Here is a 14,022-nt window from a genome sequence, read left to right as displayed (position 1 = left end):
GCCTTTAAACTTCTAGGTTTTCATCAACTTTGCTAAAGACCAAGCAGATCCTGATGGCCTGGATGCAGGTCCTGATGTGACACTGGACAGCTCTGACACAAGTAGCCAAGATAGCACCATAAGCTCCATCTATTGAAGGGACCCAACCACAGGGTCATAGAACCTGGGGAAAAGATCTGATGACCCCTTGGGGTTCTTCCAGCCCTGTTTTCTATGGTTCTGGGATGGTGGGGAGAAAAAGTCACATTTTCTTAAAGTACTTTTTTTCGTATGCACTTATTTTGTTACTAGGATCATGGTAGGCATTTAAGACTGGCATTTGGCTACAAATCAGATTGGTCTTTCCACAGGTTCTTTTTTTTCCCCCCTCAGTTCTTGTTTTATGATCACTTTAATGCCTGTGAGGACTTAATTTGACACCACCTGCTGCTTGTGGCCATTTGCTTACAGCAGAAATGGCCGTGACGGTGCAGAGGAGCTGTCAGCAGTGCAGGGTGTTTGACAAAAAAGCAGGTCTGAAAGCCCACACTCCAATCCTGCTCAGCAACAGACTTTCTGGGTGACCAGGAGAAAGTCGTTCGGTTTTGACAGGTTCCCCGCCGGTGAAACGGGGTTCATGGCCTTGCCCTACCTCACAGGGGTGTTGTGAGGACGTAGGTGTTATGTACTGAGAGTCACATATGCCGTTGGTGGGGGCCATCTTTGGTAATGACATAAAACTTAGCTGTATGTGTGGGTTATGTCAGTACAAATACAATTATTTTAAAAAGTCAGCACTTCCCGTGGTTTCGGTTTGATCCTGGAGTTTATTCCAGCTCTGTGTAACTCCTGGAGTAAGTCAAGTCCTCCAGTCCCAGGCAGTTCCTGGCTCTTGGTACCCAACGGAAGATCATTTCAACAACCAGCCCCTTTCTTCTTCAGGGCTTCTCCATTACGGCAGAAGAACAGTATGAGGCAGGTGTGTTGGTTGAATCCTCTGATACGAGGTTGTGTTTCCCTGAGCAGAGTAAAAGCGACAAGCTTCTCCCTTGCTCAGAAGTCCTTACATCTGCCTCTGCCAGCCTCCCTCTCGCAGGCGGCTCTGCCTCTCTGCTTCCTTTCAGTGACCTCCCTCCTCAGCAGCTGTGTGCTGCCTGCCCCTGTAACTCCAGAGCTGTTTTCCCACCCAGTAAGGCATCATTAGCTTCTCCTTCAAAGGCTTTTGCCCACTGGCTTTAAACAAGACTTCTGCCTCCCTTTGAGCAGCAGCCCCCCAGTAGCTGAGTTCAGCACAGCAGCACACACATCCTGCTTTTTCCCCCCAGAATCATTAATAGGTAGAAGAGTTTAATATTACTCTTTATTTCTTTTTTTTTTTTTCCTAATTTGAGCCAAAGGACACTTCAGATGAAAGCTGCAATGCCACATCTTTCTCACCCTTATCATCAGAGGAGTTTTACTAGTTCAGTTCCCATTTGATGCCAAGGCTTGCTGAGGTAATCACACGAGGAAGGTACTTTAAATATCAAGGGTGTTCGCGATTTTACAGTGGGATACTGAAGTTCAGAGTTTAGCTACTGCAAGGAGGTCACGTTTTCTCCTTGATCTTAGTGTAAACTTCTGACTGATAGCACGAGGAGCTTTGTTACGGATTGAAGGTATTATCCAGCCCTGAATGATGCCTCAACCTGCTGACTGTAATTAAAATTGGAATTCAGCTTCTTTCCAGAATGCATTTGACACCTGCAGTTTATAAGGAACTGAAAAAGCTGCCCAGACATTCATTGTAGCTTCTATTATTACGTCTCCAGCTCCGCAAAAGCTCTTTTTTGCTCATTTTCATTGCATATCTTACACAGATCACAGTATAAAATTAAGCTTTTCTCTAATGGAGGGCTTGTGCTCCCTCCAAAGGACTGGAAACATGAATGCCAATGATTTAAATGCAGCCTTGTAATACCAATCAGAGTATTATTTTATTATGTCAATGGCTTTGCAACTGCCAGTGAAAGATGGATCTTCAGACTCTGTCCAGATGTACTTTACATTTAATTGAGGGAGACTGATACAAAGCTATTCTTTTGTCCCTTTAAAGCCTACTAATCAAAAAAAAAAAAAAGGAAGTGATTCATTGAAATACTTCAGCAAGTTGCAGTTTAATTGGGTAAAAGAGAGTTTTCAAAAAAAAAAAGCAAAAAGCAGCCTTTGAATTTCCACCCAATTGTGGCATTAATAGAAACATCTGCTTCATGCAAAATGTGTCACGGCCATGATATACGCTCCCTGTTTTCACTCACAGGTAAGAATAAAACATCTGCTATCGCCATCAAGTCTGTAGGTATTGGTCCCAACAAGCCAAAGCTTACATACTTCAGGGAATTTAATTGAAACCTGTGGAGAAGCAGTTACAACTGTTTAGGGGGTTGAAGCATCTGGCAAGGAGGTTGGATGTAACATCACCAGGGGCTGAATGACCTTTTGTGTCGCATGACAAATGTCCCTACTCCCTGCAGAGCCTCCCAGATCCAACCTGTCCCTCTCAGAGGCAGGACACGCCCCAGGCTTGATTCCAGCATGACAAATGCGATAGCTAATGCTGTCCTGCCTCGGAACACCAGCTCCGGGTTTCTCTTCACCCCTTTGACTCCCCGAGGAGGGTTGATTCTGCTTCCGGGGGTGACCAGAAACACAGAGCCCTGCCTAAGAAAACAACTGATAAAATCTGTCTTAAAGATGATGAGCAGGCTGTACGTGTCAGGGGAAGGATGGGGGACTCTCCCTGTCTTTGGTGCTTGAGGTAATCTTCACCCCGCCTATGTGTGGGTGCAATAGCAGGTGCCCCCCGTTGTCAGCCCTCTCTGAATCCCTTCAGAAATGTTTGCGTTACATTACTCTGCTTTCAAAAAAAAAAAAGCCAGGCAGCCAACAACCATAGTCCTTTCTTTGGCCTGAGCAGGGAGGTAAGATCATTGAAAACCCTGACCCTGGTGTCCCTGGAAGGGACAGAGGAGCGCTCTGTGTAGCACTGCACATCACCTCTCCCGGAGCAAGAGATGAATGCTGCAGTCCAGGGGGAAAACAAGCTTTTCATCTCATTTCTTTAATGCAATCTCACTTCAGCCACCCTAGTAACCCTTGTTCGAGGCAACAGGGAGCAACAGGGCCGGGCAAGCCCTGCCGGAGCGATCGCACAGTCCGTATGTGTTAATCGGAACTGCACGGGCCTCAACTCAGCTTAATTTAAAAATACTCTAAAATATTACAGACACAAGGTATAGGCAGCGCAATCGCTATGCAAGGCCGGGGCCAGGAAGCCAAGGAGGAATTTCGTAATTGGTTATGTGGATTGTGAGACTGATTCAAATCAGGTTTGTAATTGGAGCTGTGGACTCGGAGACGACGATGATTCAAATCTCCACCCTGGCCCTCCTTCATTTCTCACTTGGCGCTGCTGCTGAGAGCACGGCGCGGCTCCAGCCTGATCCTTGCTTAGCTTCTGTCTCGATTCAAGTGGCCACTGAAGGCTGACTGCGCAGGGTCAGAAAAGGCCTGGCAGGGGCTGAGGAAAGCTGTCCAGAAGGGCCGACGTTAAGCAATGGTTCTCTCAGCCCTGACCACTACAGGAAATAGAAATTCAGAGACTAACTGGATTTTTTCTTGTCCTTTCATGAGAACCGCAGGAGTGGTTTTGTTACTGCATCGGATCAGAAAACATGTTTACAGGTCAAATGAACACGTCCAGGTAAACATAACTCATGAGCGGGTGATCCCCACAGACCTGCTGCCTGTACAGACTCAACTCCTGGGGTCCAGGATTTGCAGGATCCGACCTCCTGACAGGCTCAGGATGGGGCCCCAGCCTGTCGCAGGACCTTCCACTTCCTCACATTGCTGCAGCTTCACTGAAGCTGCTCTGAGGGTTTTTGGCTTTTTACAAGCCAAGAAAAATGTACGCTCCTGCACTTCATAGGCGAAGGGATTTTTTGTGAGCTGATGGAGGAAGAAAACTGGTTGTTGGATGGCAACAGCACATAGCACAATTTCATTCTCTTTTTTTTTTTTTTTCAGACAACAGCTGTGATCTCGCATAGCTATAACAAAATATCAACAGTGTATTAAAAGAGAGGGCAGCAGAGAAAAGAAGCAGTGGGGAATGACAAAAAAAATGAATTCACCAGAATTACTATTCCACGACAGTATTTAAATCAAAAAAATCACTCTAATTAATGTAGTTGTTCAGGGAGAGGGTGGAAATAAGGAAGATGGCACTGAAATAGTAAGAACAACATTAGTATGGGACACAGCCAGCACTGAGTGTTGACTCTGCTCCTCACGCTACTTGCATACGCAGCACTGGTAATGAAGGAGGGCGGTTGGCCCCACGGCGCTGGGATGCAGCCTGTGCTCAGAGCAGCATAGACAGCACAGCCTGTTTTGGGCCAGACCAGGCCCCCCCAAAATACCTGTAGCATGGGGAGAGTTGCATAAGGTCACCCCAAGGGGTATCGATATTTTGGGGCTGGGGCCTGACCCACAGCATGGCACCTGAAAGCCGGCACATGCCAAAACAGGGAACAGTCACAGTGGCCTCATTCAGCCAAGCATGAAGAAAAGATCTAACGTGTGCTTGCAACCCACAGAGCAAAGCTTGAAACCAGGCACCTCTCCACAGTGCTCGGGTCCTGGGGGGTGCAGCCCCCCACTTCGTTGCTAATTACCGCTAGAAGAGACTTTTGGAAAGAGGCCATCGCCAGGGAGAGCAATTCTGTGGGCCCCATGCTGGGAGATAAGAGAAATAAATGGTGGTGCTCCCGCAAGCTTTGAGGCTCAAAGCAACAATCTGATCATCTGCCCCGACCTCCTTCAGTGGAGGCTCTGGAGTTTTAAACAGTGGGTGTTTCACTACACACAGGCACGGTGGATAGAAATGAAGCAGCTCTTAGAAAGAGCTCAGGTCTTCACTGACTCCAAAGAAAGAAACAACGCATCTTCAGGGCATGACAGAATTTATGATAACACATACAAGAGAAAATCCAAGTGAAGACAGGGTAGTAATTGAGGTTTTTACCTCCATTAGCAGGTCAAGGTGAACTCTCAGCCCTCTACTGTTGATGTCCTAGTTAGCAGCCAAAGGGGTTTTACGCAGCTCTCTGCTTTAATGTGCACAGCCGGAGACTAACAAATTGAAGCGCATCCAGAGTGTGATGAGGAGGAGGAAGCAGGATGCTACGCCTCTCCATAACCAGACCCAATTGGGTTATTCCTGCACAAGACAGCCACGAATTTAAGTTAAAATGATACCAACCACATTGAAATGCAATTAAAGGAGTTTCCTCAGGGTTGCACATCCAGTTAGTAGAGTACCTTTAATTACACCAGTACAGTTTCAAATAGACATATGCTGAGAGGACCATCAGCCCAGAACTGAAGTCTGCCTGGTGACCCATATCTCTGAGAGCTCCAGAGGAGTTCTGCATGGTTTTCCATCACCAAGTTGTGGTCCACTCCTGTGCTGGGGGAAGAGCTCCTGGGGTGGCCCAGCCTGGCCTAGGAGCAGGGTGACTGCTGACACAGGCCACCCAGTGCTCCTTGGGGTGTCAGTCCCAGCTGTGAGCACCTCCGTGTGAGGGCTTTTTCCCTTGCTCCTGCAGCCTCAGAGTATGGGGGCTGGCAGTGGAAAGTCTTTGTGGACAGATCTGCTTTGGGATGGATCAGAAGGGATGGAGCTTGATAGAAAGAGCCCTGAATCACCTTCTCGAGGATCCTCTCTTTGCTGGGTGGCTGCAGCGGGAGCTTGGAGAAGCTCACAGGCTGAGTCAGGGCCCTTACCTGAGCTGGGTAACCTTACCCCAAAGGGCTGCCTCTGATTTGTCTTCAGCCAGCCCTAGGATCAAGGCAGAGGAGAAACACAGAGACCCTTTTCAGCTTTTTAACAGCAATTTTCTCTAATAAATGATTGCTGGAGAGCAATTAAGATGCAGGTGCTTCTGAAAGGTAAGAGATTTTTTTTTTACCTTTTTTGGTGCATAGGGCTTTCCCTCTTGCAGTGACTGAACATACTCTGCTTCCAGGAGATGTGGAAGCTAAAGCATTTCAGTTGACTTTGATAAGAAAAGTCATAAAAAAATTAACAATGCAAACATTAAGAAATGCTAGAAACACCAGAGTACTTCTAGGCATTCCTCAGTCATCTCTGGGGAGTTATGTGATGTCTAGGAACTCAGAATATTTTTCTATCTCTAATCTTGAGCATAACCAGACGCAGCGGGTGCAAGTCAGGAGGTGCGGTCCTCGGCTGGTAGCCTTAGTTGAAGTCCCTGTCGCAGCCTATAGCCAGGTGGCTCCGGACTGCAGCAGGCTGGGGGACCACGTCTTGCTCCCCGAAAATTCCTCTTTAAAATCCTGTCAAAGAGAGAAAGCAAAGCTGAAGGAGACTCTGTGCCTGTTGTACCACCAGCCTGAGGGCTGGCATGTGTCGATAACCCAGGGACCCAATTTTAATGCAAAACCACATCACCTCACACTAGATCGTGCCCTAAGATCAATAGCAGTACGTGCACAAAAGCACGTGCTTCATACATCTTCAGGTGCTCCTCCTCAAGTGTTTCTTTAAGTACCTTCAATGTCAGTAAAACGAGCAAAATTTGAGACCATAGGCTTAATCAGATTAACAATTATAATCACTTCCATCCATCACCGCAAAGCAGGCTGCAAGGCTGCTGAATCCGTTCTGCTTCAGGAACCCGGGAAATCAGAGCCACACCTGATCAGCCAGACAAGGGCAGCTCGAGACTTGCCGTGAAAGAGGAAGAGAGCGATTGCTTGGGCTGACTTCTTTATTCATTTTTTTTTATCAGCCTTCAGAGCCTCCCTATAAATTATTAAAGCTTCTCGGGGGAGTGCAGCACTGCAAAGGGAACGTTTACTCTGGGCTGGTGCTTCAGGCTGCGATAACCCTCTGCATGAACACGGCTGTACAGGTTTCCTCCCTCGCATGGGCAGCGAGGTCTCTCCTTTAACCTGCGTTCTGCATCTTCAGCATTTGACCATCCTCATTACAGACTCAGCGAGCAGCTTTTTTTACCCGTAAGCAGCTCTTTGCCACGCATCGGCGGATGGCAGCGAAGGCACAGCTTGTGCGTTTGTTATAAATCGCCCTGGTTGTCTGTCTGAGGTTCGCTGGGTTAAATGGAGCCTCTTGTTCCTCGGGGTTGGGTTATAAACTCAGATTTGTGAAATTGGGCAGGATTAGGGGATACTATGGAGTTGCAGCAACGGGGACCTTCACTGGGAGGTTTGGGCTGAAAACTAGGCAGTGTATGTGCACCTAAGGTACAAGCCTGTGCTTGGGGAGGCTGCTTGGGACCTGGTTTAAACAGTTTTGGCTTTAAACTGGGAAATGGTGTTTTCCCAAAAAAAAAAAAAATTGCAAACCTCCAAAGGTCCTTAATGTGCCAGATCTGGGGGCCCCGGATGCCTGCAAGGATGGAGACACTGAAAATGGCTCAGCCACGGCCATGCGGAGGAGGGACGTGATGGTTTGCTCCATGCCTGTCGCCCTGCCTTTGCTGACAGCGAAGGCAGCAGAGCCGAGGGATGCCGTTTCAGACCAAGTTCATATTGCAACCATTACAGAAATCCCCTGTGCCAGAATGACATAACTCTGCCAGTGTACAGAAAAATCTAACTACTGGGTGAGTGTTTGTGGGGCTTCAGCCGTGACCCATGAGAGCAAGAAACCTCCAAAGTTCCCTTGGAGAGTCTTGATGCTATAGGGGTTGTTTTTCAGCTGTGAATACCCTACATGGGGTGATTTCAGTGCTTGAAATCAGCTGTATATGACACTAGTGTAGTGCCCTTTGCACAATATACTGCCACTTCTCAAGTTGCTAAGTTAAATGGGGGAGAGAGAGGTGTCATCCCAGGACTGCTGAGTTGCTGTGTTACTCACCAGCCTCACCCTGATAAATCAAAGCTGCTGTGTTGTATTTCCCTTCCACCCCCCTTGGCGTTTTTGAGCTCTGGCTCAAGCAGAAATTGCTGGGTGAGATCGTTTGGCCTGTGTAATGGAGCACGTCAGCCTACGTGCTTATAGAAGTCCTTGAAATCATCTTAAAAAATGGGAAGCTGTTTTTCCCTCCACCCAGGCTGTGACATGCAGAGGTGCTCGGCACTGAGCTAATGAAAACGGGAGGGTCTGTGCCACCAGGCTTTCCTGTCCCCAAGGGCCTGTTTGCAGGGGGGTCCCGGCAGCGGGATGGAGCAACGTGGGCGCAGGGCTGGGGCTGTGCACAGGCTCTGGGAGGGGAAGTTTTCTGCGGAGGAGCTCACAAACCATCTCACTTGCCTTAGAGGTGAACCGAGAGGAGGGATTGTAGGAAAATCAGAGCACAAAAATAGGGGTTGGTGCTTGGTATGTTCAAGTGACAGACCCTGGTAACTCAGAGGGGAGGGTGCGACACGGTTTCGGCACTCTTCCCCTCAGAGGCTGGTGAAGCCGGCTGTGCCCCCGGGGCCAAAGGGGAACAGCCCCCGCAGCTCTTGGGTCAGACTGGCGTTTCTTCTGGCAGTGCATAGCAATCCTCTTTGTGGATTAAAATGCAGCTGTCAAGGCTGCTCCTACAGGATTTACGACGTGGCCTCAAAATACAGGAGAAAAGGAAAGCTGAACTCTCCTTTGATGTTTGCAAGTATAAACTGCAGACCTGAGCTGAACACACTGTAAATAAGGATCATTAATCATCAGCTAAGCGGCACGCGGTTGCTGTTATTTATTATAACAACATAAATCATCAGGAACAGCTATCGTGTTAATTTGGATTTAGTATGGATTAGTATAGAAAAAAGAATATCCTTACCTATTTAAAAACTATAAACCCTTACTTGTAAACACATACAGATGTGCTGGGGCTTTTGTTCCTTAGTTTCCTCCTGCTAGGAAGCGAGTCGGAAAAACGCTCTGTGATCTCCACGTGTGAGGGTGTGCAAAGGTTCGGGCAGAGTGGCAGCTGAGCAAAATCTGTCTTGCAATGACGCGCTAACTCGGCACCTAGGGAAAGAGCAACCCCGGGAGGTCCTCGACACTTTTCGGAGGGGCAGCTGTCTCGCCGCCCCCCAGCCCTTCCTGCAGCCCCAGTGCAGGGCACGGGCCAGTGTTCCCTGGGCACTGAGTTGCAGCCGTGTATCGCTGCAGTAACCCCTTGGTTCTCCTGGTTGTTTCATTTGCAGCTCAGCTCTGGCTTTTCTATTTAAAAAGCGTGAGGCACGGGTTCTGTGGCATGCTAGAGCCCTCTGCTCCTGCCTGTAGAAGGAAAGCTTAGCAGGGAAGGAGCGTTTTAATTTCAATTAGGGGAGTATTACCCACGCATTTCATATCCTCCAGAAATGCCAACTCTACTCCTTGCTGCTATATTATTTTTTTTCCCTCTTTTGACTTTATTCAAGCTAAAAGGTGGGGCTGAGCTGCTCATGCACCAGAGCAAGGCCGGCAGAGGCACCAGTATGACTGTACCCGGTGTTTTGGATGCAGAGCTCATGCCAGGGTTGGAGAGGTGGCCTCATCCCTCCCCACAAAGCATTTCTGAATTCAGTGGGGATGGAGCTTCACCCCACAGGGATCCCCATCTTGGTGCTTGGACACAGCATCTGTCCCTGCCCTTGAGCACTCAGGTATAGCCGTGGGGGTCTAATCAACCCCCCCCCAAATAATGTGAATTCTTCAATTGTTAACAAGTCACGGCAAATTTCTATCTGAAAAAAGCCCAGTGCCCACAATCCCAGTAATTTGTTTTATTCTGATGAAACTGGAGGTGCTGAGCCCTGACTGACAGCGTGGAGATCCCTGACCAACCTCATGGAGCACACGGCAACCAAAAGGTAAATTTAAAAGTGAGAACTTCAAAGGGACACTTGGCTGTACATCTTCAAAAGGAGATTTGGGGGGAGGAAAGGGAATTAAATCCTGACAAAGGCACCCCGATGGAAAGGAAATGTTCTTGCTTTCTCCGTTTAAAAAAACCCAAACAAGCAAATAAGCAACCCACAGCACCCAAAAATCGATGTTTACAGCGCAGCAGGCACTGCCATCAGCATTCTCCCTTTGCATCGGATGGACATGGAGGGTCCCATCGTGGTGCGTGTGTGGATTTTTAAAATTTAACTAAAAGGGAAATAAAAAGGATTTTATGTTTTGGGGTGGCCCAAAAGATTTCCCACAGGCTCACTGCTGCAATGCTACATTTCACAGCAGGTGCATAAGTCACAGGTAAAAAGAGCGAAAGTGATGCTGCACGCACACCTTGACTCCAATGTGTCCGAATGTGCAAGCAATTGCCTTTCCTTGCCTGCATCACTTTTAGCCTGCGTTTTGTGTGTGCCAGATGAACAGACATAGAACCAGGGAGAACTTCTCCAAGTGTTGAGCCAGAGCTGAGGCTCACATTAATTAAAATGGGGTTAATTATTATAACTCTAGGACAACAGGGATAGTGTAATAGGATGTCCTGGTTTGGCCGTGACATAGGACTAATTAGAGTGGGGCTAATAATCACAGAATCACAGAATCACAGAATGTTAGGGATTGGAAGGGACCTCGAAAGATCATCTAGTCCAATCCCCCTGCCGGGGCAGGATTGCCTAGACCATATCACACAGGAACGCGTCCAGGCGGGTTTTGAATGTCTCCAGAGAAGGAGACTCCACAACCTCTCTGGGCAGCCTGTTCCAGTGTTCAGTCACCCTTACTGTAAAGAAGTTTTTCCTCAAATTTAAGTGGAACCTCCTGTGCTCCAGCTTGCACCCATTGCCCCTTGTCCTGTCAAGGGATGTCACTGAGAAGAGCCTGGCTCCATCCTCTTGACACTTGCCCTTTACATATTTATAAACATTAATGAGGTCACCCCTCAGTCTCCTCTTCTCTAAGCTAAAGAGACCCAGCTCCCTCAGCCTCTCCTCATAAGGGAGATGTTCCACTCCCTTAATCATCTTTGTGGCTCTGCGCTGGACTCTCTCTAGCAGTTCCCTGTCCTTCTTGAACTGAGGGGCCCAGAACTGGACACAATACTCCAGATGCGGCCTCACCAGGGCAGAGTAGAGGGGGAGGAGAACCTCTCTCGACCTGCTGACCACACCCCTTCTAATACACCCCAGGATGCCATTGGCCTTCTTGGCCACAAGGGCACACTGCTGGCTCATGGTCATCCTGTTGTCCACTAGGACCCCCAGGTCCCTTTCCCCTACGCTGCTCTCCAACAGCTCTGCCCCCAACTTGTACTGGTACATGGGGTTGTTCTTGCCCAGATGCAGGACTCTACACTTGCCCTTGTTATATTTCATTAAATTTCTCCCCGCCCAACTCTCCAGCCTGTCCAGGTCTCTCTGAATGGCTGCGCAGCCTTCCGGCATCTCAGCCACTCCTCCCAGTTTTGTGTCACCAGCGAACTTGCTGACAGCGCACTCTAATCCCTCATCCAAGTCATTAATGAATATATTGAATAGAACTGGTCCCAGTACCGACCCTTGCGGAACTCCGCTAGACACAGACCTCCAACTGGACTCTGTCCCATTGACCACTACTCTCTGGCTTCTTTCCTTCAGCCAGTTTACAATCCACCTCACTACCCGATCATCCAGACCATAATAAGAGGGTTCAAGGCACAGCAGCCACTGTACAAAACCTGCACCCAAGTTCTTCAAAGGTGGACTTGTATCCGGCTCAAGTCCAGGGCAATCCGACATCTAACAGCCGCTGCAAAGCTTTGACGGCGTTTTCCCAAGCATCCAAACTCGCGTTGCACCGACCATATGTCTGCCTCTGCCTGCTAGCAGATTGCACCAAATATTTTCCTTTTTTATCGTGGCTGAGCAAACAAACACCATCTGCGGGGCTCGTCGAGGGAAATCCTGGCCCGCTCCACGCCAACGGGAAGGCAGCCGCGCGCATCCGTGGGGCCTGGCATTGCTGCCATCCGTACCCTGAGATGAGAGCTTTTCCCTATTCCTCATCTCTGCCCATCCGCTGAGATGAGTTAGGACCTGGCCTTTTGCAAACAAATTTTAAATTTAGATTTTATTATAGAAATGCTGGGTCCTTTCAAAGGAGACTGCCAAGCGTTGACCCAGGCTTGTGGGACTGCCTTGGGGTGGTAGTAGGTGGAAGAGGACAAGAAGGGGTTTTTTTGGTTGGCTCTATCCACACAGGTATTTCCTGGATGTATCCACGCTGCTGAAGATTTGGGCATTTTCCAGCTGCACTGAAATCCCTGGCCCAGGTCTGATGGTGATTTTTGGTCCAGCTCAACCAGCTTAGAGCCAGGGGTCTGGCTGGGCAGCTGACGGGGAGTGCAAATTATTCCCTGTTCAAACCTCTGTTCCTTTGAAAGGTAAAACTCCCGGGGGCACCGTTTGATATGGAGGATCTGTGCCACCCATTCGTGCACCCCAGCACTGGTGGGGAGCCCGGGAGCAGGGGAGCATCAGCAGTCGTTGAAGTGAAGGTTTGCATGTGTCGGAAACCCCTCATCTCCCTCTTCTGGAAAACACAGAACGGTCATCTCAGTTTCGTAAAATCCCCCACGGTTTTGACCCAGCCGGGGATCCACAGAGAGCTCTCACCCAGTGAAGGGCCTGGTAGAGGCAGGTGTAAATTGCCTGTCACCTCCATTGCTTTTCCGCTCGCGCTTCTGCAGCGCCAGGTCCAGAGCATGTGCTCTGAGCGAATCTTCTGTGCAAGTGCCCTTTGGATTTAGCAATTCGCACGGCGAAAGCAGAACCAATGAACCACAGGCTTCTCTGCTGCTGCCTTTAATTAAAAATGCCATGTCTAACATCCACCGATGTTCCTGCTATAATCGACTAATAATGTAATGCCGTGAAATGCAATGCTGACTCTGCTGCTTAGTCTGAAAGCGTAATAGACTTTTTATTATTATTATTATTATTATTATTATTATTATTATTATTATTATTATTATTATTTCCTTTTGGGGATCAAATCCCTCAATATTTGAAATCTTAAAACTTGCTGGTCTAATCACAGAATCACAGAATCAACTAGGTTGGAAGAGACCTCTGGGATCATCGAGTCCAACCTTTGACCTAACACCACTGTGTCAACTAGTCCATGGCACTAAGTGCCACATCCAGTCTTTTCTTAAACACCTCCAGGGATGATGACTCCACCACCTCCCTGGGCAGCCCATTCCAATGCCTAATAACCCTTTCTGTGAAGAAATTTTTCCTAACGTCTAACCTGAACCTCCCCTGGCACAGCTTGAGGCTATGTCCTCTAGTCCTGTTGCTAGTTGCCTGGGAGAAGAGGCCGACCCCCACCCCGCTACAACCTCCTTTCAGGTAGTTCTAGAGAGCAATAAGGTCTCCCCTGAGCCTTCTTTTCTCTGGGCTAAACAATCCCAGTTCCCCCAGCCGCTCCTCATAGTACATACCCTCTAGACCCTTCACCAGCTTTGTTGCCCTCCTCTGGACTTGCTCCAGCACCTCAATGTCTTTCTTGCAGTGAGGGGCCCAGAAATGGACACAGTACTCAAGGTGTGGCCTCACCAGTGCCAAGTACACGGGGACTATTACTTCCCTAGTCCTGCAGGCCACACTATTCCTCATACTAGCCAGGATGCTGTTAGCCTTCTTGGCCACCTGGGCACACTGCTGGCTCAATGGCCCTAACCAATTACTGTGCAGAATGATCTTAGCAGTCCCAAGTTGACGCCACAGCCCATGATGCCTCTGAGACCATGGTGAGTTCATGGGGCTTTGGTGCGAAGCAAAATTGGCCCCAGAGAGGTGGCCCCAGGAGCAAACTAAGCCTGTCAAAGGCTTTGATTCAAATGTTTGGAGAAAGAGGGAATTCAAAACATGAGGCTGCTCCTCCTCCTGTTTTTTTTCAGCCTTCTGCTGAGGTGGATCCATCCTGTTGCTTGCTGTGGGCACTCGGCATGTTGAAGCTGAGCACCCTTTCGTGGCAGGGCACAGTGCTTTTGGGGTGTGCTTGGTATTCGGGCGGATGAGAGGAGAGGGACCCCTCCCTTC

The 14,022-nt window shown here is 48.7% G+C and overlaps 1 protein-coding gene across 1 annotated transcript in view; it reads left to right on the top strand.

Annotated features, from left to right (window-relative positions):
• Nucleotides 1-660, top strand: part of ABCA12 (ATP binding cassette subfamily A member 12) — a 91,008-nt gene extending 90,348 nt beyond the window's left edge. The window contains exon 54 of the mRNA XM_068407315.1: nucleotides 17-660. Within this exon, the coding sequence (XP_068263416.1) occupies nucleotides 17-136 (120 nt within the window). The 3' untranslated portion in view covers nucleotides 137-660. The remainder of the gene's footprint in view (nucleotides 1-16) is intronic.
• The last annotated feature ends 13,362 nt before the right edge of the window (nucleotides 661-14,022 follow it).

Source organism: Nyctibius grandis, chromosome 9 (genome assembly GCF_013368605.1).
Source record: "Nyctibius grandis isolate bNycGra1 chromosome 9, bNycGra1.pri, whole genome shotgun sequence".
Taxonomy (NCBI): domain Eukaryota; kingdom Metazoa; phylum Chordata; class Aves; order Nyctibiiformes; family Nyctibiidae; genus Nyctibius; species Nyctibius grandis.
The sequence above is the reverse complement of the archived record's forward strand: the minus strand, read 5'-3'. Positions and strand labels throughout refer to the sequence as shown.